We start from the raw sequence: 25501 nt of genomic DNA on the forward strand, positions 1-25501 counted from the left end.
CCTAGTGTAGGGACAGTCACAATTACTTGTATTTACTGCCTGGTGCGCCCCCCCCCCCGCAATCACAACAGTGCTAGGATTACTGGACGTACTTGTGGCCAGGAGTCCGGGATTAGTGGTTGATAACCGGGGAGTCGGTATCAGCCATACTGTGTAATATACAACGAGCATCCAATAATTTAAACCTGGAAATATAAAGAACTATTGACTTACTCTTTAGTTCTGCAGTTTAACGAAAACTACCTGGTAACGGTGACAAAACTCATTAAAGTAAGTACTGGGAAGAAAATCGAAGATCTACAATTTCCTGCGATAATGTCCTAGGTTTCTTGTACTGATGAAAACTATTAGGGACTAAACTTCTATGAAATTTTAACCACATTGATAAAGTAGTATTCAGTCAAGTTCATTTTTGTTTCACATCACAGAATCGCAAACCCATCCCAAAGATTTTCTATTCTCATGATTCTGATTTAAGAACCTTCATTTAGTGAGAAGTGTTCGAACTGTTTTATTAGTGTGCAGTTATAAAACTAAGGGTGTGTTTCGCTTTCAGTCATAAACATTGATGCTTTTGACAAACAAAACGCAATATGCCCTATCTCTCAATAATAGATAAGAAGGTGATAATAGAAATCCATATTTAGATATAAAACCACCTTCAGGAAATAGTATATCATATTAAATAGGACCGTAAATACAAAAACATCAACATAGAAAAGTGTAAAAATAGATTTGGCAGTTACTGCATTTAGTAAACATTTGTTTAAATAGCTGTGCATGAAACCTTTTATAGTATCAATAAACACCTTACTGAAAAAACATCAGTGGAAGTTTAGAATACATAAAATCTCATAGTTAATAAACTCGTTGATTATTGTGTAATTTGTCCAGGATTTTAATAGTGAACGATTTAATTTTAATAAACGCAACCAAGAACCGGGAATTGTACCTTACTTTAGTTTAAGGATTGTTCTATTTTCTTCTTACCCTTCAATGAGCTACACCATGCGAGATATGTCTAAAAGACGCATTAATAATGAAGTAAACAGACATTGCCCATATTGAGTTGATAACCTTTGATTAAAGTCTATCTGAAAGGCAGATGTTCGGTAACAACTTTAAACTTCCGCTGCACGCCAAGCTGCAGAACCGCCACTGTACATTCGATTTACTCAATCAAACAATCCAGTTCGGTTAATGATTCATACTGAATGTTATTTTCAAGTATTTTAAAGAAAAATTTATATTTTCACCAATATATCCTTTAGTTATTTGTCCTTTTTATTTATATTCCTTTTCTTAAAACTAATTAGCGCTCTTCCGAACCGCATGTATTCTCACATTAAACGACGGGTTTGCGTGGCCCGACAACCGTCAGCTAGCCTCTTTGAGTTTGCGATTTTTGAAGATGTCTCCACAAAAGGAGGGGGAGTAGGAGACGAGGGGGTGGAATGTCTTGGAATGTCTTGGCTCGAGCTCAGAGCCGCCGCACATGCTTACACAACTATGCTTTGCTCGCGGTCCGTTTGAACTCAGTTATAATAATGTAACTACCTTCGCGGTCGGTGAAGGGGGGAGGGGGCGAGGCAATGTGTGCGTACGTTATTAATATTGACGTAATTGTTGGGAATTTTGGTGAGCGCGCAGTTATGTCCTTAGAGTCAACGGTTTTTACAAAACTGTGTAAAATGTAGTGGGACTATATATTAATGTTTCAAAAATATACTGTAGGATTAATATATTATTACACGAGCTGTTGTAAACGCACCCCTGTAATATTGTAATGATGAACGAACAGAGAACTACCCTTACTAATACGGCCGCATTACCAGCAAAATCATTCCCAAATCAAAATGTAAATCAAACAAAACCTGGAGTCAATAAAAATGCAAATGGTCATTTCAACCCTCAAAGCAAATTCAAATAGCAGTGGCAGTTGACCGCCCAAATCCATTTACAAATTGCCTAAATACATGGCGATGTGATTAATTAAGGTCTGAGCATTATGCGATCAAAGGTGGAGAGTTGAGCCAATAGTTGAGGCTGCAGTATGGACATAGCACGAGTGAGTGGGGTCATAATCAGAGGTAACAACTGTAGTTGTAGGCCTGGGGCAGCGTTGTACACTAGCATTGCACTGTGTACTACCAGGGGTGTAGAAGTGATGAGCGGTGGCGATCAATGTCAGAGTTCGGGTAACATAATATAATGTTCGATACACTATCGGTACAAACATTTTTTTAGAATATTAAAGTCTACTAGAGAAATTTTATAACGGTTCTATTGGTTGTTTTGTTGGAGTAGTTTAAAACAAAATTTTTATTACAGCACTTCAAGACCTTTTCTGAAAAATATTTCTGATTGTTCAACAAGGAATTATGGTACTTGGAGCAGAATTTATGGATAAATTATAATCAGGATCGAAGGAAAATTGTTGAAGATAAGGGTATTAACTTCTACACTATACATGTACAATATTACTGGAGGGACATTTGCATTATTAATTTCGTAAATAACTTTTATGCGGCAACGTATTGTTTTCTTAAAGTATTTCATTAAAAATATTATTTCCTTAGGGTATATATAACATAAAAAACTGCGAATACTGAAAATTCTTCAAAAAGTGATAATTTTTTAAGTGCTATGATTTTAATATTAGAAAAACCTATCCCAACCAAAATTTATAAACTGAATAATACTGTCTTATTTTTTTAAATATGGTCAATAGTTTTTTATACAAACAATAAATGTTTTTCTTGACATCTAAAAATAATACAGTAATAAAATTGCATACTTAACACTTGTAATACCTAACAACAATTTTTAGTTATTTTTAATCACTCAATAAATTAAAGTAAGAAACTCAGTCCTCTTTCATGTAGCTCTGAATCTGGAATATGTTTGTGCAGCGTATATTTAATAATTATATGTTACAGTTTCAGGAAAATACAACACAGTAACAACTGCTGCCTGTTACGGAACCATATACTTAGTGTATTCTTGTAATGTATGGAAGGAACAAACTGTTTTAATATTTCACGCTGTAATCGTTAATTTTAACGGTTGTCACGAGAAGAAAGGGTAAAGAGGCGAATTGAGGGGGTGGGGAGAGAAGAGGGGGTCGTGCATGAGCGAGTTTATTTGACCGGAAGTAGACCCTAGCTGGAAAACCCGTTAATTTGGAATTCCTGAAAAACAACCCTTTGATTATAGAATTCAAGGCGAGCAGGAAAGTGTTGAATGAGTGTAAAAAATTATTCCACGTCAAAATTGAAATCAATTGATGTTTAGAAACAAACGCGTTGCGTGTCGGGGACAAAGAGGGGGGAGGCAAGTGTTCACGGGGTAAATTGGATTTCCCTTTTTGTCGGTTGGTAACAATAGCAGTACAATAGCAAGTGTCAAGTCCATGTGTCGACCTCCCACTCCTAACTGACCGACGCGGCGAGCAAACGCCTGTCCACTGAAACTTCACAGTAATTACAACCTACAAATTGATAATAGATCGTACCACTCACTAAACTACATTACAATTATTCTTGAATTGCAAATTTAGAATTTATTCGCAATGTTTTACCATTGTAATGAAGCGGTCTGAATAATGTATAACGTTTTATTATTTCAAACTTTACAATGTTATTATGACACAATATTATAGTTTTCTCGTTGCAAATTTAACTCCTTTAATTACCCGACATTATTAAATGTAAGCAATAACCAGTGTTACATTTGAAACTTTGTTCAAAAGCAATTTTCGTTACGAATCTATACCCAAACCGCGGGAAAATCTTATAAATACAATATATATACAACGAGAAGTACATCAGTATTGTAGAAAACATATGTAAGACAAAATAATAAAGATCCTTAACTATAGTCCACTTATAGGGAAATACTTTTTAATAATAACTATTTGATCTCTTTCAAAATATTTAATGGTTTGAGAAAAATCTTTCATGCCAGTGTTTAAGATTGTACAATTCTGCAAAAATCTTTATGTTTGAGTTACAGAAAGGAAGAAGAACCGAATATTCACTGATTCTGACATGTGATCATCAATTCTCTTATTTATTAGCAAACGTTACAAACTATGTTATATGTTTCAAATTTACTTTTCACACGAAGTTCTCTTGGGAACATAAGAACGGATCGGAGTGAACTAAGAGAAAAAATAGGTAATGAAAGTGGTCTGGGCGGGATAGGACAAAGGAAGGGTTATTAGAAGTACAGGGGATGAATGGAAATTGTATTTGGTGAGGCAGATATTTTGGTGGGGTCCGCCGATCGCCATCTTTCATTACACGGGCGATAACATGATTAACCGAACCAAAGGGTTAGCTGGTCTGTTATTAGCACCAATCTAACGAGTATTAGAACCCACTGGAATTATTTTAAACTTCCTGTTTACCTCAGCAACCCTTATTTTATGGGGATCATCTTTTTTAAGGGTTGCCTTATTGAATCGCTCCTCCAGCTTGCCAGGGCATCAGGTTAATTAACTTTCGATGCCCATAAGGTTTTGTGGTTGTATTTCGTTACAGCATGGTTCCTAGTATTCACCACTTTTAGATACCGCTTTTAAATTAAATAAATAACTTGAATTAGGATCAGTTTTATTCTTTGTTAATTACTAGCAACATTTGAACTCATTGCACCCAACACTACAAAAAATCCCATCTTTCGTAAAATTATTACACATTATTTTTGCAATATTTACAATATATATAAAGTAATGAACTGAATCCAAAAATTTAATTTGTATAACCACAAATTTGTTTTAAACAGCCATCATAGATTGTGGGCTAAAATATATCTAGATCATTATAAAAATAAGCTGTTTTACCAGTGAAAGCTATTATCGGGAGAGAAAAATACGAGACGCTACTTTGAGGGGTAGTCAGTATCGGGAATAGGGGGTACAATATTAATCCGGCAATCCCAGAGGACTCAATTAGCACGTAACACGAGCGTGCCATTTGTCTGTCTGTCCGTCTGTCTGTCACCTGATACGCCATCATCCATCTGTGAACCTAACATTTCGGTTTATTGACGATCGGTTATAAAAAATGTATATTCCATACTGCTTTTCAAATGAAAACATGTTCTTCCGTCTCTTCTTTAAATTTTGTGTTTCAATCTTAAGTGGATTATGATTACACGATTATCCGTAAGTGGGTGTTGCGCTAAAACAAGGTTGCAGTTTTGTTAAAATGACACACAGAAGGAATAGAAGGATGGTTTGTATTAAAATTGTACTATGAAACTGTTTGCTTTCTCAGAATGTACGTCACAATACAGTTACACGGTTGAGACATTTGTAACAAATTTGTTTGTGGCTCAGCACTAATATAGCCTTAAAACCCGTGACGACATGTGGTGGACTTCAGTTGTTTGGACGTTGGAATCGTATAAGACCATTACAATATCGATGCTGATAACGCATCTTGTTATCGTGCACGATCGTTTTTGGGGTTTTTTTGTCTCAGGGCGTAGCTTCTTAAGATTACGCCTCACACCTCCGCCGCTAAGGGAAATTCTTCGCAAGTGTTCCCCGACGTATCTGTATACTCGTAAATGTTCCTAGGTTGTACACAATGGTGGCCATCAGATATGCAAGGAAAAACTTTGCAGGCCACTAATATGACATGCGGTAGTTGGGTCAATCAAAAGCGTACTTTAGGTACCAGTTCCTTTTCCCCGTTTGTTTCAACTAAAGTCATTGATGTTGGAAAAAACCAATTAAAATTCCATAAAAATACTTTCTATAACCCGAGGTTATTCTATTCACTCATTATATCTTAAACGTAATTTACCATTCATGATCGTTTGGCTACGTCAGTAGTGGTTTCAATAGACGAACGTCGCAATATCGCAAATTTAGTATGACTCAACGATTAACTCCCGGAGTTTCAACAATAATGGTGTTGATAAAATACTCGAACCCCGATCTGTGGGTTTTTGTGGCGGACTGGTGACAAAGAGAGCCAATGACTCAACAGCCACCACAATCTGCCATTCGATAAGCACGTGCGGCTTCATTTCTTGCTGCTGACGTTCTATTGGTCCGGCTCTCACTTCTTGTAGCAGGGACACCTGGAGCTCACCGTCGATGGTCGAGTCGGCAGATCAAATACTCTTAGTCCGGAAAAGCCAGAAATATCGATAAAAACTATGAAGCGACATGAGGAGGCTACAATACTATGTCTATAATGTCCCCAAGCACTAAGATCTAACTCTTATTGATCAATGTACAATTTATGTTTCTGGGTGAAGTGTTTTAGCCAGGGTATTACACAAAAGAAATTCTCTATAATTTGTATCACTTTTTAAGGAAAACTGCTCTCCTTTATGATTTTTAGTAATAATCATGGTTCAAGATTCTTGGACAAAGACATTAAATACGACGATGTTATATTACGTTTATCATCTTCATCTTTCCTCAACTAACAGGACTTAAATATGTTCACGAAATGAAATACCTCTCTGAAATAGCAACAAATTAAAATTCTTTCAGTCTTGTTGACGAGGCTTATGGGTTACAGTCCCGTTTTCCTTGAGCCCTCATATGGAACACCAAAACATAATCGAAGATATAAATGTGTATTGGACACATTAAGCAAGATGGACCAATAAAACCGTTATCATCCAATTTATTTATACTTCACATATTCCACAGTAATTGGCTTTAACTAAGGTTATTTTTAATATTTCCCAATTTGAATATTTCATATGAAGAAACTTAAACTTTCACCGGAAAATCCTTGTTATGAAACTGAATATTGTATAATTTGCTTTTTATTCCAAACTGAATTTAGTATTTAATGGGATAGTTGAGTCAATCTCAGTTCCGGAAGTAGCGGTTCACGTTGTCTTGAATTTTCAATTATTAGTGTGATTAACTAAAACTGCAATTCTAGACAATGCTTACACAAATAATTAATTTTTGTTAAGAAGTAACAAAACGTTGCACTTCAAAACATGTTTTAATTGCTTAAATCAGAATTCTCTGGCGAGTACAGAAGCGTACATACATTATTTACTAATTTTAATATATACATTTTTCCGAATTTTAATCCCAACTCTGGCGACAAGACGTTGTGTGCAGTTCTCCGCCTGGTATCCTCAGTTTGCGGAAAGGATCGGGTGTACCAAGACGAATGAGGCTCGCCGATCTGGTGTCCACCGGTCATACATCAAACACTGTATTTGTCCAGTAAATGGACGGCGACGGGGACGGGGGCAGAGTAGAGCAGAGGAGAGAGAGTCAACACCAAGACGGAGCGGCCGAAACTCGATACCTTAATGTCCGACGTTTGTTGACCACGACCTTACCTGCGCGTGTCGTGCCACAATAGGCAATACCATCAACCTACTTGTTATAGCAATCTTTAATGCAATTTGAAACTCTACTCAGAAACAAAGTTCTAACTGTACTTTTATATTTGAACCAATGTTTAAGAATAATAGTTAGCGAATCTGTTTCACTCAATTCTAAAGGACACATTTAAAAAATCTCATAAACTGGAACAACACACCCACGGGGGTGAACGCTACTTCAATGTTTAATATAATTTACTGAACATTTATAAGAAAAAATCATCACAGTTAATTGATAGAAGGAAAAATTTTTTGTAAGCGTTTAATTGTAAGAGTAACTTTTCACTGCTTATATGTATCTGATTATTATTATTTGTATAAGAGCTCAATCTGCATTGTATAAGCACACTACTTATTTTGTTGTCAAATCGAGAAAGAGACTTTGTCTGAGGAAGAAATCAATCTTTAGCAATGGTAAATTTGGTGGGAGCGGAAATGGGAGGTATTTAAAGGTTTTATCAGCCAGTGAGATAAAGACTAAAATTTCCGTTTTCAGCCGAATAGCCTTCCTTCAGAATTGGCTTAAACTGTAGAAACTGTTATTTGTGTGTTTCATATATATATATATTTTTAATATGTATCAACCATAATAAATATATCAAGCACAGAAATAACAATCTGTACAGTTTCAGCCAATTGTGAAAATTGACTATTTGGCTGAAAATGGCAATTAACTTCCTTAGGCTAAACTTCTGTACCGATTTCACAAAAATAAGTAATGTGCTTATGCAATGCAGATTGTGCTCTTAAACAAATATAACTTATGGTGTATTTTCCACCCACAAAAACCTGCAACTAAGACTGGCACAAATTCATATATGTATGTGTGTGTATCTATATCGTATATGGACATCTAAGAAACCTAGCACAAATGTCAATCGATTTCTTTCTTATAGAAAATGTTTATCGATTTAATTAAAAACTAGATTATGTACTCGGGTTTACTTATGTGGCAACCAAACGTAGCGTATCCGTAGCGTTTTCTGTTTTATGGATAATGTTTTGTTTGTTTAATTCGATATTTATGCTAATTTTTCAATTCAATCATCCTTAACAATTTTGTTTTAAATTATTAAAAATACTAAATTCTTTCCCATTTTTCGATTTATTCTCGACTGTCAAGTATCACCAGATTTCATATATTCTCTAGATTTGTTTGCCAATGTCCGGCAGTGGACGGTCACGCCGCGGTGCCGAGAGGTGATAGAAGGCGGCGCCGGCCTCGCAGTCCACCCTCCTTCTCACCTTAATTATTATACTGTATTAAATGACAATGATTGAAATATCGGCCTTTGAGGGTCCGCAACTCCGACGCCGGACATCAAAGGGTTCTAATTGCAGGCTCTTGTCGGGGACAGGGCTGTGAACGACATCTTGCGAGGACGTGGAGGACCATAGAGTCCCCCACAGAGCTTCTGTCACCACCACAGTGGAGATCTCGATGTTGACAACCACCAATATTCTGCGTTTCACGAGAATGCTTGCTCTTAACGTTTGAAACATTTTTTAGGTAAAGGCTTTCTAAGAAATCTTTTTAATACCTAATTATTTAATCCTCTTAAAATTTACTTATTTGCTCTCGCTTGTAAGTGGTTAAGGAATCTGCATATTTAATTTTTTACATTTAAATCACCAAACTGCTCTCGTATTACAGGAAATTTTCTTATGGTGGTTAATAATATGTAAAATTTAAATGTAGCCTAAATTGTAATTCGTAGCAAATATTGAATAGAATTTTACTAATAAAATCTCCTTCAAAAAATAATAATTTAGTAACTGAAACATCTAATATTAAGCTAAATGTCTTCCTTTAATTACTTCTTTGAGCCTGTATACTATTAAAATATAATAATAAAACAGTATTGTACCTTAAAAACCATAAATTTGACATAATGTATTTGTTGTTTAGTTTAATTAATAATACTCCTTGATTGAACTCTATAAAACTCTAAACACAGTAACCCAAGGGCATTATAGACTTTGACAGCGTAAAATAAACGTCCATATTGAGTAAATGTTCCAATAACCTTGAGAGCCGAACAGCGCCCCTAACCTTTGCAACAATACAACTGGAATAGAAGAGCGCCTCATTAATCGTGGGGCTATCATTAACAGAAGGAAACCCTCTTGGCATTTGCAAAGGTCGGGCGAGAGACAACCACCCGCCGACTTTAAGATTCCCATTGACATCGAAAGGTCGTCTCCATGTAGGATTTACGTTATGTTTTGGCCCTTATTGGCTGTTGACCACAGCTTCTCGGCCGGCGCAGCCAGTGCCGCCACCTTTGAAATGTCATCTACTAAACGGCCTCTAGGGCCCAGCACCTAGCTCGTCTCAACCCCTCCGTCTATTGTTGTGGATCTACTCTCGAGTTCAATAGTTCAAACATTATCACTCCTAACACCCCTCTACCCTGTAGTAAGTATTTCACACTAAGTGTCGCATAACAGGCTCCACTGAGGTTGCATGCAAAATTTCATTAAGCTACAAAATGTCATATAACTTAGTGAAATAAGTTTGATTACTAATTTATTTGTTATGAAATTTTCTCGTGGTCACCCATAAGACCAACATAAAATATTCTCTGAAGCTCAGATGTAATTCAGGAAGCAACATCCGCCGTCACTGAACTAAAATTGTCTTTATAGAAATGAAGATTCATGTAAAATTTCAAGTCTCTAGGTCTGTTCGTTTTCGAGATATTGAGCGAGACAGAAATGATATTTTTCCAACCCCTCCACGAATGGGCTTTGCTAATACTCAGCCAATAAATAGTTTTCTATCCTTCCTATGTTTTAAAGTGTTCTATAACTTTGTAATTTATTCTATTAAATTTAGTATACAAACTTTGTATACAATCCTAGTAAGATAACCCCTATTTCATCAGCTTCCAATGCTCTGTTTTCCATATGTAGTTAACGTGTACAAGTGTAATGTATCATAATAAAACACTAAAGCTATTATAAAACACGATAAACACAAAAATACATATTTAAAAATATATAAAATGGACAGCGAACTGAAAATTATCAAAAGCAATTAAAATCGGACACAGCCAAATCCTCTCAAAATCCTTTCTCTTGAAAATTATAAAAATTACAACGCTATCGTTTGCCAATGTTTTTGTCGTAACATAATAAAACTTTTCTCTTACACATTGTAAAATTTACAATTTTGATCAATATTAAATTTATATTATAGGTTTTGCATACCTACTCTTGAAATGAAAATACCATACAATGTAAAATAAAATTAGTATAATAACTGTTGTGGTTCACTACACTTACACGAAATTAAGAATTTGATTCTCACAAAGTATTAGCCAACAATATAATATTAGTGTATAAGCATAATTTCTTGCATTGGAAAAGTAAAAATAATAATAATTTTACTTTGACTTCCATTAGTATTTTTACATTCTAGTATTTTTACATTCTGGTCTTTCTTGTACATAATAAACAAGCTCATGGTCAACGTACTAATCCACGCAACTAAATAAAAATAAAACGTTGAAACTTTTAAATATCTTTTAATAAAACAATATTTCGAATCCAGTATTGTTTTCTTAAAATTTCTAAAAACCTATATGGTTAAAAGTTGATAAGCACTTGAAAATAACTGGATATAAATAAAAACATATCAAAAAACTAATTGTTTGAATAAAGGACATAAATGAGGATACTAAAAGGCTTTGAGCAGGTGGATTTTGAAAATACTGAACTATTCCCTAGCTACTGGATGAATGGTAAAGAACGATGTCTGAGAGTGTGTAGGTGACATGAGAGACCTACCTGTTAAAACGGCGAAAGAATCGTCGCGGAGGTGTTGACGGGCGAGGGCAAATTGAATGAGGGAAGCTCGGGGGTTGATATCGGAGCCGGTGTTTTAGGGGCGACTGGCTCGGGCAATTTCCGCGGTTCCGGCCGACAGCGACGCCACGACAAACACACATTCATCATCATCAGGGGCGGCCCTGGCAGCGTGTTCCACTCTATTTTTGTGTCCAAACATACGTCTTCGTCTTGTTAATTGTAGGTTTCCCTGCGCGAGCGTTCACCGTGGTGATGTCAGTATGAACAGGACACCTGGTAGCGACCCCTGACACTGATCCGGCCATACTGTAGCAAACGGTACTTTTGCCTTCTCCAAAATAATTTGAAATTTCTTTTTACAAATTACTTTCTCATCGTTAACTTATATTTATCCAATGTTCCTTGTGTTTTGATGCACTGTCCAGTATTGTGTATATTAACCCCGGCAAAGATACACCCATAATTCGGACATTTCTTATTTGATAATGTTATAGTCTGACTCACCTCTGATTTTCTGCTCATCCATGAGTTGCCGCTCCAAACTGTCTTTCACTTCCCTCTCTCGCAGCACATCCATCTTCAGCTCGGCTGTGGACAGGAAACGACAATTAGTTACAGTAAAGTGCAGACTCATACAAGGATCGCTAGAGAAAGGTAATGTATGAACAATGCTTTACAACTAAGAACGTCACTTTCACTCTGAAGCTATAATCAGAAGATGGCTCTGGACTGGCGGAAGTACGACGCTACGAGCTACGCGGGGGAAGCCCGATGAAGCTACAGGGGATGTTTTTAATATGAGGGAGACTAGACCTACTAACCTCTTTCCGACCCTTCCTCTGGGACATCGATTTCCTCGAGGTCCTGTCGATAGTTCGCAATTCTCCCTCTAGATTGCTCTCAATGTTTTGAATCTATTATTGAAGTTTACGTAGTAGCCATTTATGTGACTAACGGAATTATATAATTAAAACACATTATTAATGAAGGACCTGTGACAAATTTTTAAATATAATTTAAAATTATGTAGTTTATCCGATTGGCATATTGCAGTTAAATTTGTTGTTTAATATTTTCAGAGTATAAGTTTTGAGAGAGAAATCCGCTTGATCCTTTCTATTGCATGGGTCTGATCCCATGATTATAAGTACTGGTATGGCATAACTTTTAATAATTTAGATGCGTTGATTGATTTTGATTTACTCCAGTTTTACAGGAACGTAAGGTCGCACGTTAGCTAAACGAAGTGACTTTCTCGCACTCAGATTGTTTTAAGCAAGGCCTTATCTGCTCAAAAATTACATGTTTGGATATTTTTAGAAAAATCATGTAATATTCAGTGTATTAATTATACAATTGTTTCTATCCTTTACCGATGCCTCCAGTAAAGTTATAAAATGATAACCGCTATGGTTTTATTCTAATTTGCCACGTATCTTTCTTATGGAATACTTATATGTACTTATGTTATTGTGTGTTCTTGTATTTATATGTTTTAAACTTCTAATTTAAAACTTCTATCAAACAGTGTGAGTAAATATTTTGCCAAACTTGAACTCACTTTAAGATCAGTAACGGCAAAATATTTTATTAGTTCACATTCTTGATATTATTATTATTAACTTGGCATAAATGTTAATATACACAATAGTTCTCAAAGTGGCTTCGATTAAAAGCATGTGTTCTCAGATAAACTGAACCCTCCCATCTATGTTAATAGACGTCTAAGATATTTTTCTATTCAATTCTGTTATTCTAACTTCAATCGCCTTTATGAGATTAAGTAATCAGGCAGGTTATGAGTCGGTGGAATATAATTATCATTTAAATGCTATTTTGGAAAAACTTTTGAGGTGAGTAAACTTTTCATCTGGACCCAACTGAAATAAATTACCTTTCAGTAATGAAAAATATATTGATCCACTCGCGCGTAATGGAACAAGAAATATCCTGATGACATTTAGAGGGGGAATCAGCCAATAAAGAAATTTGCCATCTCCGGCGAAGAGACTGTGTGACATGACAGGCCGGTGAGAAGGAGGAGACAAATGGTAAAAGTGAGGGGAACAAGGAAGACAAAGTCAACACCATTTCCATATCGGCGGCGACACTGGGTCCGGTAATTGAATCTCAGGTTGGTTATGATTACAAGAATATTAAACTTCGTCATAATAACTGCGGGACATTGCAAAGTAGTGTTACTGCCGGGAAGGAAAATTCGTAAATAAGTAGTGAAAAATTGTGTTTTGTTTTCAATTCTAATTATTTACATATATCTGTGTAAATTTTAGTAGACAGTCTGAATTTCTCTTTATGTAGCTACTGTAGATATCTAGTTGAAGTTTTAGTTGACTTGACGTTTTCCTGTACAGTTCATCATCTCGAATTATAAGGGAAAATATAGAAATACAAGTTCTGGGGATACACATTTTGTATTAGAGTTCCACGTGTAAGGCTCTATTTTGGATTATATTATCCCTTTTTTGGATAACAAGTCTGACACAGTTACTTCCTTTCAAGAATAAAAAATTTACAAAACAACTATGAAAATTATGCTGTGAAAACGTGTGACATATTCGCCCAGTCAACTTGTTTCAGGTAAGGCCAATTTTTAAACGTGTTTCATGGTTAGGCCTCATTGGAGATTCGAAAATTCTACACTGGCAAGGAAAATTTGGATTCTGTAAAGAGTAGGTATAATTGAAAACCTCATTAAAAAATTAAACAAATTTTAAAAATTGCATACTGATAAATGTTGTATACTTTCATACAATACAACACTACTAAAAGAAAATAATAGCATTCTTCTGAGTTAGGAATCTGCTAATAGCCTCATCTCTTTTGGGTACGTATAACAAGGTTCCAATAGCATATCAAGATTAAAGGCACACGAATAAGTCAGTTCAGTATGAAAAAGGGAAAGTAATTGGGGTAATTTTACCCAATTCAAAAAATAGACATGTTGTTTTCGATAATTAGCTGTGAACTACATTTACGTCTCTTTTTCGAAACTAACAAACTTATTTTTGCTTTAGATATGTTTTTATTGAGATGGTTGTTAAAATAACTATAAAGAAGTAAAGTATTTATTAGAAGCTTTAGTAGTATTGATAATTCTGTGGACCAAAATACTGCTTTCTTCTGATTTTAAAAATAATCTTGATCGATTGCATAAACTTTAAAGAAACTGCATTGCTTTGGTATGTTATGAGCAGAGAAATAAAGGATAATCACTCACATTTATATTTTAAAGGAATTTAAAAAAGAACTTTATGTAATACGTTATTTAATTATGTTACCTCGAGTAGTAAGGTGTTCTCTCGATTCTCTAATAAACATATTTGTAACGAGAAGTAAGAACAGAAAATAGGCCTCCAGTCAGTAGAAACTGGCGTAAAATAGAACCGCCCGCAGCACAGTGTCGATGAAATCTTACACCAGCCTCCCCTTGGGAAGTGTCGGGTCTAAATGCAAGAAAAACAAAATAAAGAGATCTGAATAAGTCAGAGTCAACACAGCGATGGGAGAGCGAAGTGGATCGCCCTTGTATTTGCCAAGTGTCTTTGTGTTTTCGTTCCATCTGGGCCGCAAAGTGGCACCTACCCCTAGCTCTCAGGTGGATTTCACCCCATTGTGTCTCCGCCCGCCCCCGTGACTGCTCCGCGACTCCCCGAGATTTGTCACCGACATTACATTCACTGTCACGGGCCTCTTGTGCGCTAGAGTGGCGAGTTTGTGTTACAGGACGAGGAACGAGGGCGACTGTAATGATGACTTGTAATTGGTATGCGTTATTTTCTGTTCACCTGGTCGTTTTTTGTTCAAACATAGCAATATGCGTGTAAAACCATATGATTAGAAAACAAATTTGCATAAAATAATAAGATTTAACACAATTCTCCTCTTAGAAGAGTCTGGAAAGTTCATTCCTAGTATATTCAGAAAATATTTTGTGGTAAGAAACCTAGAATGTTTTTATCACTCACAAATGAGAGCACAAAAGAGAGTTATACACATTAACTTCTGGGAGATGAGACACGATTTGAATTGTATACGAAACGTTTTACTTGAAGAAATCTATGTCAGTCCCGGTAGTGTTTTGAGGGTAGTGTATATTAACGAGCAGGAAATTTTAAAATAAAAACTTTAACCAAATACCATTCACAAACTTCAAGTTCAGTGTTAGGCAAGAAGATAAAATCACTTAAATAATTACTTTCACGTTATTTTAAGTCTCCTTATATCGATGGCTGCATTGAAATAACAGGTTTTTTTTGTACAGCTAAAAGTATGACTTGTAAAACATTTATCCTTTAATCCTATTGCTAATTAATCTCGTACTTCGGACCACCCCTCCCTTCCTGGACTACAAATCTTTAAATAGCAATAAATAAGACGCCCTCGAATGAAACAAAGTTATTTCCATTTCATTACTACCGTAATCTCATCAGTTATGTGAAAACGAAGGAAGAAAGGAATTCTCCAACGAGGACCTCCGAGAAGGAATCCATACTACAAGACGTAGAGTTGCAAGTCGGACGGGCCGGGAGCTGGATCGCAAACAATACAAGACGTAGCGGTCTCACAATATTGCTCTCTATCTCCACGAATATTAATTTCAATAACGTCTTGCGGTTTCTGGGAGGGGAACTTACCAGTGGCGGCTTGCAGTTCTCCGCCACGAGACTGAATCCGAGACCCGGTCGACCGTTCTGGCAATGGTGACGTAAACTCAACATTCAGGTTTTATTTGTTAAAGATTACGTAACACAAAAAGTGCGCCCCCGGGGGGAACGCAACTTTAATCGATGTCGACCCGTGATTCTCGGTCGAGCCGAGCGGAGAACCGCGGGTAAATCGAACTCAAGGCGAACAACCGAGCAACAATAGGTTCCCGGTAGCTGGTAGAGTGCCGCAGCGTTGCGCCGCATAAAGGCTCCGGTTACAATAAACGCACATTAAATTAGCGGTACCAGAGGCGATACAGGAGACACTGAATAAGAGATGGCTCATAATAGAGGACTGTGAACACGCTCTTAATTATTATTACATTCTGCACAATACGTCTTGGCTCCATTACCAGCTGAAATATTCAGCCGGAGAGTGCTCGTGTGTTTATGGCTTGGTTCGGTGACATGCCTCGGCTCAGCCTCGACGTTATGGTTCCGGGGACCTGCAGTACAAGTGGGGCTAGTCTACTACGCGGCTGTTCTTCCACAATAGTTGGCAACACTGTGCACACATGATGGTCAATCTCACAGCCACAGTGGAATTAATTAATTTAGAACAAGCATCTATATTATTAAAACAATAATGAATTCGTTATATCAATTTCTTTTGCAATTAATTGTGGAAAATACTAGCTTTCCTTAACCAGCTATGAAGGCTAGCAATACAGAAAAAACATTTGAGTCTATCTTATACATTTCGTAAAAAATATATCGGAATTATGCGGTATTACTCCTTTTACATAAACAGTACCGGTACTAAAATATAAATTATGACTAAAGCTATACCAACAACAATATAAATCATCAAAAATAACACAAATACACATACCATAAAAGATATAAAACCATTTTTTTAACTGATCCGAAATAACAATAATAAATGTAACTAAATATATAACAATAATAAACATATTCAGTGACAATGTGTGATATAGCAAGAATAAAGTAATAAAATATTCAATCTCTTGTTATAGTTTTTAACTATTTTCACAGGTATAAAATTAATTTTCAAAAATATTTTTTACTTTAAAGTTTTATATTTATTAGGATAAAATTTACTTAAAAATTTGAAATAACTGCAGCAGGTGTAAACGGTGTATTTTTAAATTATGATTATCCATAACAAATTTATTTTTATATTCAACAATTTTTATATTTTACGTACTGATTTGCTAACATAAATTTGTTTTAATAGTTCCCTTACTTTATTAAATACCACGTTTTGTAATAATGAATAATAGAGTACGGAATACAAGGCCAATCGTATGGAAACACAACTAAAACATGTTTAGGTTGAACCTGAAAACAAATTCGTTATTTTTTGTTATAAAATGTAACCATGACTATTCAATTGCTTATAATAATTATTTAATTCTCAACAACATCGGCATTTAGTGATTTTGTGGCATATTCCTGCCTTCTATAAGAGTGTATATCGTGTACACGTCAACATCAACAGCGGGCTGTAGATCGGCAGTTGCGAACGTAGGGATTTCATTGCCAGTGATAGAATTGAATTGTGCTAATGCATCTTGGGGTGGGAAGGAGGAGTTGGGATTATCACTAACTCGCTTAACGGTAAACATTGTGACATGGTATCTGAGATCCAATCTGCGCCATCTTACCTTCTTACCCCACCCCTCCCCTTTATATGAAGGGAGGGGGAGGGGTACTATCACTGGTAGGAATGCTTTTAATTAACATGTGAGGAGGTTATCTGCACGTCTTAGAATTGGTATGTCGTCTCTAGTGAGGTGTCCGTGATCTCAGAGCGAGCTCAGCGAGCTGACTTTGGGTTGTGTAACAACAAATTATTGCTTCCTCTATAAATATACAATTAAATATATATCAAAACTTGAAAATAAATTCAATTTAATTACTTCGGTGTGATCACAAAGTCATTCTGGGACACAACATTATTTAACGTATGTTAGTATAGGCTTCTCACAAGATACATTTAAGAGTGATGTAAAATCATTTCAATGAAAGCTGACAGATTCTGCTTTGAAATTATTATTCAGAAACTAGTTATTAGATAAAAATAAAGAAAATATAACTGCCAAACATGTTAGTTTCAAAATAAAGATATTTATTCAAATAGTTTTAAACTTTTTGTAACTTTATTTTGGATATACACCGTTCATGTCAGTGGGAATTTGGCTATAAATGTACTTTTGAGAAGTTGTACTTTGTTTGATAAAAATAAATCTGATTCTGTTCATCTGAGTAAAATTGTCGATACAGTATTTATAAAATGTACTAGGAGTATAAACTGTAATAATAAAGAAAATATAGAGGCTGGAAAACACATATACTCCGGTGTAAAGACCCATAACTTTAAATTCCTAGAAATACAACGATTTTCTTAGGTGCGTAAACTAAAAAGGACCTTCGTGAACACCGCCTATATCTAGATTATTCTGAAATGAAACGGAATATCGTCATGATATCAGGATGCAGCCATGACATTTTCCTTTTTTTGCGATTTTCTCCGTAAATTTACATTCATTTTTAGACACGGCAGAAGGACTCCATCTCCTCCGTTTTATCTTGTATCGCAGATCAAATTGTATAATTTCATGATTACCCTACTCGAATAACAGTCCTGTGCTGTGTATTGTTAAGTACATTGTACATTCCAGTTAAAACTGTGGTAAATTGCTATTGTAACCAACATTAATCCTGCCATTAACCTATCGTTTATGACTATCATCTAAAAACCCTGAGAATAAATAAAAAATCTCTCGTTCTTCGTCATTGATGGGTCGACCTTACTGCAACTGTGATGAATCATGGTATGAATAACAAACGAACAGCACAAAAATGTACATAGGAATATACGGATTAATTTAATAATTTGTTGTGTATTAGTAATTTAATGCAAACAACACCTTCCTAGCAGATCCAGAGAACCAGGGCCAAGTTAATAAACCCTAGGTTTCTCCCGGCTTCAATTTCTCGAACGCTTCATATTGTTGTCTTATCATTGCGGGCAACATGAATCAAAATTTGATCCCATTTGTGGTGTCAGGGGGTGGGAGAGGGTGGGCCGCCGGGGGCGTTTCTTTCAGTAAATCTCACAAGCCGGGCTGCATTACCATAACGATTGTGCGTAAGTAGCATAACATGCCGGGAGCTAATGTTTAAATCTCTCACCAGGGTGCGTGCGTGTAGCCTTTGTTTTACATTTTAATATTTGCCCGGATATGACACGTGGAGTGAGAGGGTGGGGAAGATAACATGGCTTTGTTAAGGATTGACTTAGCCTTTGGGAAATGAAAGTTTAAACGCAACGAAAAGTGGTTTTGAGTCCCCCTCGTCCTCGTCATTTCTGATTCTCCTTTAACTCGTTTGCTCCTATAGGCAGAGACGTGAAATGGTATTTATAAATTTGCATATAAGATGTGGAGGGCATTATTGCTATTTTGTGGTTGTTGGGTCTGAAACGGCCTCCACCCTCATGCGCCTTCAAGTTGTCATTGTTTATATTAGCGAACGCTCCTTTCTTTTGTTGTCTTATTGTGTGTTTTCATAAAACTGTTAGAGCATTATTTAATTTTTAGGATTTGGTATATTACGTTATAATTGTTTCAAGATGACTTGATCACATCATTTGAATTTAAAATTATTGGACATTGGTATTGTTGCCATTACAAATTATTGTTAATTTTTAAAGCCAACAGGAGTTTTGAAGCATTTTAATATAAAAAATAGAGGACTTTCTTGATTTCACTAAATTCCAGTTCCTATTCCTTTTATTAATCTCAGACGTCCATGCACGTTCATCTCTTTACAGAAGAGTAATCCCAACCAATACTCCTGATATCGCTTCTAGATCAGGACGTGTCCTTTACAATGACATACCCATGAAGGGTATATATGGAATCTTTCATTCACATCACTGACTACTACTAAACTGTCCCTGACCCACCACCGACAGGAAGTTCAATGGACACCATTATTCAAATGAACACGCGTTATTACTTGTTTTGATGTGGGAGAATGTACGTTTCCGTTGGTATGTGCATTTGTGATTCATTTATGGGCTGTAATTGTACATCATTTGAATAACCGTTTTAATTGGAGCACATAAAAGTAAGTAAACCGCTTCCCTGCCCTGGATTTGATTCTAGACTCTGTGTGGTATCTTGGGTAGTTCTGCAACATTTCCACTAAAATTCCAGTTCCAGTTATCTCACGAGAATATATTTCAGTAGAATCTTCATGTCCTAAAGTTGAGTTACTGGATTTTGGAAAATAAGAATCTAATAATGTTAGAAAAGATAAATACCGTACGCTATAACAAATCTAAAAGTTAGGTAAACTATAACAAAAATAATTGAGGTTATATAAAAATAACCTAAAACCTCAAGGGGTACGTCCTAATAACCTTTTTTATTATATATAACCTCCATAATAAAAATTGAGGTTATATATAATCTTTCAATCCAGACTTTATAATATGAATTTGGCACTCTTTATATATCTTTGATTTGGGAGGTCGGAATAATATTGCAATTTGTAACCAACGTAGTTTTATTTTTATATCAACTGGGGAATTTCCGTAAAAAAGGAATAAGTTGTCAGCTACAATAATTTTTATAGCTATGAAAAAGTCACAGTAGTGAGGGATATTTCTTTATTTCAAATAATAAATTATTTATCGGTTCTTTTTTCAGCAATTTAAACACAAAAAATAGCTATATCAGTTATTAGATCAATTTCAGTCAACAAAGGGAATGACTGCGACGTTTATCTCTATAATTCGTAGGAAGACTCTCATACGATCATTATTGACTCAATTGGTTGTAAGTGTGTCAAATTAATATATAATTCTGTCGCTATCCTCATATTTTTTCCACCGAAATCATCAAGGCTGACGATTGATCCTTTCTTAATAGTAATTCCTTTATTGATTCTCCAATGTTTATTGATTTTTTCCCCTTGTAATTTTCTTATTGATACATGTTTCACGAACTATTCATAGAAGACTTCTGACAGAATAAAGAATTCATTAATTTTACTAATCCAATTTACGGCATGACTCTTTATAATTAATTACAGTCCAAAAAGACATAGAAAAATATAATTTTTCCTCTTTTTTTTAACTAACGCCAATTTATATAATTTCAACATTTCGACTATTAGGTCATGTAGAAACAAAACGCTTCTGCTAGCACTAGCATAGCAACATTGTTGCAAATTCGCTTGCAGGAAGTTCCATTGTAAAGACTCTGGGAAAGAAATGATCGGTTTGTGTTTCTGTTCGAATATGATCCAAGAATAATTTGATCCTCGGCCGGAAGCTGTTTAGTTTTCAAGACACCCCCACATGCTCCCCTCGATGTAACGCCTCCGGCCGAGGTAAGTTCCCTCAATGTTTAACCAGCCGAGCCATTCACTGCTTGTGCATAATAACGCCAGATGAATGCCGTGCAGTCCATGTAAATCTTATACTCGCGCTTTGCTATTCCTTTCATTCGCTTTTCTATACCTCACTCGTTTCTGTAGAACTCTGTCACCGAGGTTTCAAAGGCTCATTGTAGCTTTTTGAGTGTCTGTAAAGTAAGTCCTAAATAGGGTTTTTAGTTTATAAAGAACTAAATGAAGGATTTTATCCTGCGACATATTTATTATCCTACTCGTTTACAAGAATTGCAGACGTGTAATATTTGATAATTAAATGAAATATTGGAAATTTATTTTGCTTTCGAAATTATAACAACAATAAGAAATTGGTTACTCTATCAGTATCTATTGTTCAAGAAATTTTACCAATGTTAAGTTTATTAACATTACTTTAAATTAATTTTAAAGATTAAATTAATTTTATTACATTTTTCGATGAAATAAATCTATTCAACTGAACTTTCTGATTTTCAAGATTCGATAGAGTCTTAATGGTTTAATATCTATTCTTGGAAGTGGTTTCAAGATTTTCCCTTCCCTCCCTTATACATTAAATCCATCAAGCCACTGCGAGAACAGCATAACCATTGACGAAACGGAGGCACTAAACCACGGCCTGTTGTCGCGGACCACTCCGCTAGATTGTCGCAGCTGATGGGGTGTCAAGCATCAACTCCGGGGTGCGGGAGGGGGGAGGGAACAAGATTGCCCGGTTATGGCCCGTCTAAGCACAATGTCTCTGCCAAATCTCCATATTTAATTAGATTGCAGGCCACCTGAAATACAAGGCGGGGTTTTTAGTGAATGACTCCACCGCAGTTAGCCGAGATATTAGACCGTCCCGGACATCTGAGACCCCGACTGCGACTCCTCCCCCACTTGCTCTGCAGTCGTCAAGGATAATTGGCAGTCAAATTTCGGGGAGAGTCATTTCGTCTCCAATAACTATGCTTTTGCTCCTCATATTTGTTCTTAAGAGTCGTTTTCATACAATGAACAAAACTTTTAAAACTTTCAGAGCTTCCTGTTATTAAATATTCCAGAGTTTCTGTTACAGTAGTGTTGTGAAAAATTTCTTTTCGCGCGTAATTTGGCATATACCCTGTTGTTTATTTCCCAACAATTTAGTATGTCTGTATTTGTAATATTCCATCTCAAATCTACAAGTTTGGAGCTGTTCTCCTCCACTTCCGAAGACGCATTGTCCAGCCAGTACCTACCCCCATAACTCTGCTGTCAATCTCGTCCGGGCCCACATTACCACTGAAGCGTTCCACTAATCTCTCGATTTCCATACGATATCCCTAGTCGATAGTCGGCGCCATCGGGTAGTAACTTGTTTCAGTTCGGAATGCGATGTAATCAAAATGTGAAATAATTTCAGAAATAAAAGAGAGTCCACATTTAAATAAGGAATCGTCGGAAACAGTGTTGTCCGCGAGTTTAATATGCAGAAGCAGTAAAATAAACGTATAATTACGGTCGATTATAGGACAGGCCTAGGGACACACAGCGGCGAACCCGTGATTACCGATCATTATATTTTATGATTGATCCGACGTCCTGTGATCTTATTGGTCCGTTTTGATTTATTTTCCTGACTGTTAATTGAACAAGGCACCGTAGCATTCCCATTGGTGCTCGAGCTCGCTCCGGCCGCACAGAAATTACACGTCTCTCCGGCACTCTATGGAGTCATATTGATAATTTCAACGGGATATTTTATAACCACAATTTGTGGGAATGTGTGTGCGTTATTTATAACCTAATTGTCTCGGCTCTGACTCCCCCGGCGCTGTGTTGAGTGACGCTGTAACTGCTGCCGCCCCCGGGGCCCGAGCCACCACTGACTGACCTGCCCCCGCCCGCCGCGCCGCCGCCCCACCACGGACTATCGATACTCACGATATTGATTCCTCAAAACATCGACTTTCTTACTAGAAATTATTCGGTTTAGCAACATTCAAAAATAAGCGAGGAGATCATGTCTTGAAGTAGAAAAGATAATATTTAAAACATCTTTGATTACTTCCATGTTTAATGCTCCTGACAAGTCTTCATATTGTTCAATTTAATTAGGTTTTCACTAATTCCGTGTTACTTAATTGGCTTTTACTGTCTACATATATTTATTTTCGTTAGGTTATATTCATTTGTTTACCAACACCCAAACCATTTAACATTAATAAAACCTTTTTATATTTTTGGAGTTTTATTATTTCCTCTCATACTAATAAAGCCCATATAATTGATTATTTATTGAAAGTTTTAATTGATTTAAAGTTGGGTTAGGCATAGTTTTTTAATTTAAATAATTTTTAGAAGTAGTGGCTGTTGCAATTATATGTGCATGAGATTATACTACTCGTTCATAACAATAACAGTTTCTTTAGATAATTTATATTTTTTATCATCTAGTAATCCAATAACGTTTAAGTGGTGTGGGTGGATAACTCAGGCGACACTTACTCTTCCTCGCGTAAGCTAGACATCTGCTTCACGTTTATATCTATTTAATTTTATAATTCAACTAGAAGTGTCAGCCTGCCAATATAAAGGCTATGGACCACCGAATCACGACGGAACACTTTCTACGAAGGACGAAGCGCATTCCAGACATAGTCGCGCCTACACGACTGTCACCGCGCATACGTGATTGCAAGGCAATGGTGACATTTGCGCCCGCCAATTTATGGCATTTTGAACTCCATTACGAGTCATTTGCATTATTCAGATCATGCGCGGTGACCTTTACTTCTTACAGCCGCTTAGGTCGGGAGCAATGAGGAACGATTACAATTTTAAATTCTCCTTGAAACCGTTATTTCAACATTAAGCAGGCTTAGTGACTCACTCTTACACTGGAGATTGTTTCAATTCTGTCAGTTATGCCAAATAAATTATGGTTACCAATATATAATTCATGCTTTAAAGAATATTGCATTTGATTTTGATACAGGTTTTAGAAAAAGAACTAGATTAAATTTAAAAGATGAACTGTCTTAAATTGATCATAATTGTGCAAAATTAACATCAAGTATGGTTTGAAAACATGTAACTCTTTCTTTTGTTAGTTTTCTAACACTGGTATGACACTAAAATGTATTTACTGTATCACAAGAATCTCTGTGCTTTACGTAGATCTTCAATACAGTAACAGTCTCAAATTCTGTCCCGTATTTCTACAAACAGAAATATGTTTGCTTATGGATACAAACATGTACAAACATGACAGTAAATGAACAAGATGGCTTTAGTACAAAATTGACTAATTTTTAAGTGATCCGAATTCTACAGAGAACCAAACGGGTTATTTGATGACCCAGAGTCCCTGCAAACAGTTCTGGCGGCCATCTTATTCCATGCTCTTCCTAAAAAGTTCAAAGTTGAGGCATAAAGCATCGACTTTTTGTCCTCGTGTTGCGATCTCGTCTCCTAAGATAACAGGAATTCGATTTACGTGTGCAAGAGCCTCTAAACCTTATTACTGAAAATTAAAACCCCCATTTTGCTAATAAAGAATTACAACATCTAGAATAGCCTATATTTAATTTGTATTTCTATTCGCCTTGGATTGAATGCAATTTCAGCGACCTCTCGAGTGTGAATGGACGCAGAGCTAGGGGAGACCGCTGAATGGACCTGGGCCGTACCTAGTTTATCAGACCAGGCCGGGCGGGCATGTTCGACAGTGATCGGACATTAACACGGGCCGAAGCTCATGTTGCGGGGCCCCAATAAATACTGCATCCCCAGGTCAGGGCCGCGGTACACCGTACAGATTAATGCACCATTGTCGCAGTCTGCGATAGTACCAGTACTACACCATTGTGTCACAGTCCGAGTATTGTAGCTGATTACTCGGGGACACTTACAAGCAGTGCAGGGTGATAGTAAAGTAACAGCCTACGGAGTCGTTCTTGTCACCCACGAGAGTCAGCTGACTTTGCTCCAGTCTCTGAAGGTCGTCTCAGACCAATTTGTGGTAATTTTCGTGGTTAGCATTAATTGGTTTTTGTAATTCTGGCATATAGAAACTCCGTCTTTGTATTAAGTTCCCGGACAGTCTGATTACTTTTTCATGTTCTTAGATTTGTTATCAAGACAGTGTAATCACACTACAAACTCTCCAGAACACTGGATGTTTTCCTATTCTTGCTATTGGTCTA

At 36.2% G+C, this 25501-nt stretch overlaps 1 protein-coding gene across 6 annotated transcripts in view; it reads right to left on the reverse strand.

Annotated features, from left to right (window-relative positions):
• LOC124356859 (dachshund homolog 2) overlaps nucleotides 1–25501 on the reverse strand; it is a 209661-nt gene that overhangs the window by 43997 nt on the left and 140163 nt on the right. For all 6 annotated transcript variants that reach the window (XM_046808129.1, XM_046808128.1, XM_046808127.1 and 3 more), the window contains one exon: nucleotides 11698–11781. In XM_046808129.1, coding sequence (XP_046664085.1) covers nucleotides 11698–11781 — 84 coding nt within the window. The remainder of the gene's footprint in view (nucleotides 1–11697; nucleotides 11782–25501) is intronic.

The sequence above is a fragment of the Homalodisca vitripennis genome, chromosome 3 (genome assembly GCF_021130785.1).
Source record: "Homalodisca vitripennis isolate AUS2020 chromosome 3, UT_GWSS_2.1, whole genome shotgun sequence".
Lineage (NCBI taxonomy): Eukaryota > Metazoa > Arthropoda > Insecta > Hemiptera > Cicadellidae > Homalodisca > Homalodisca vitripennis.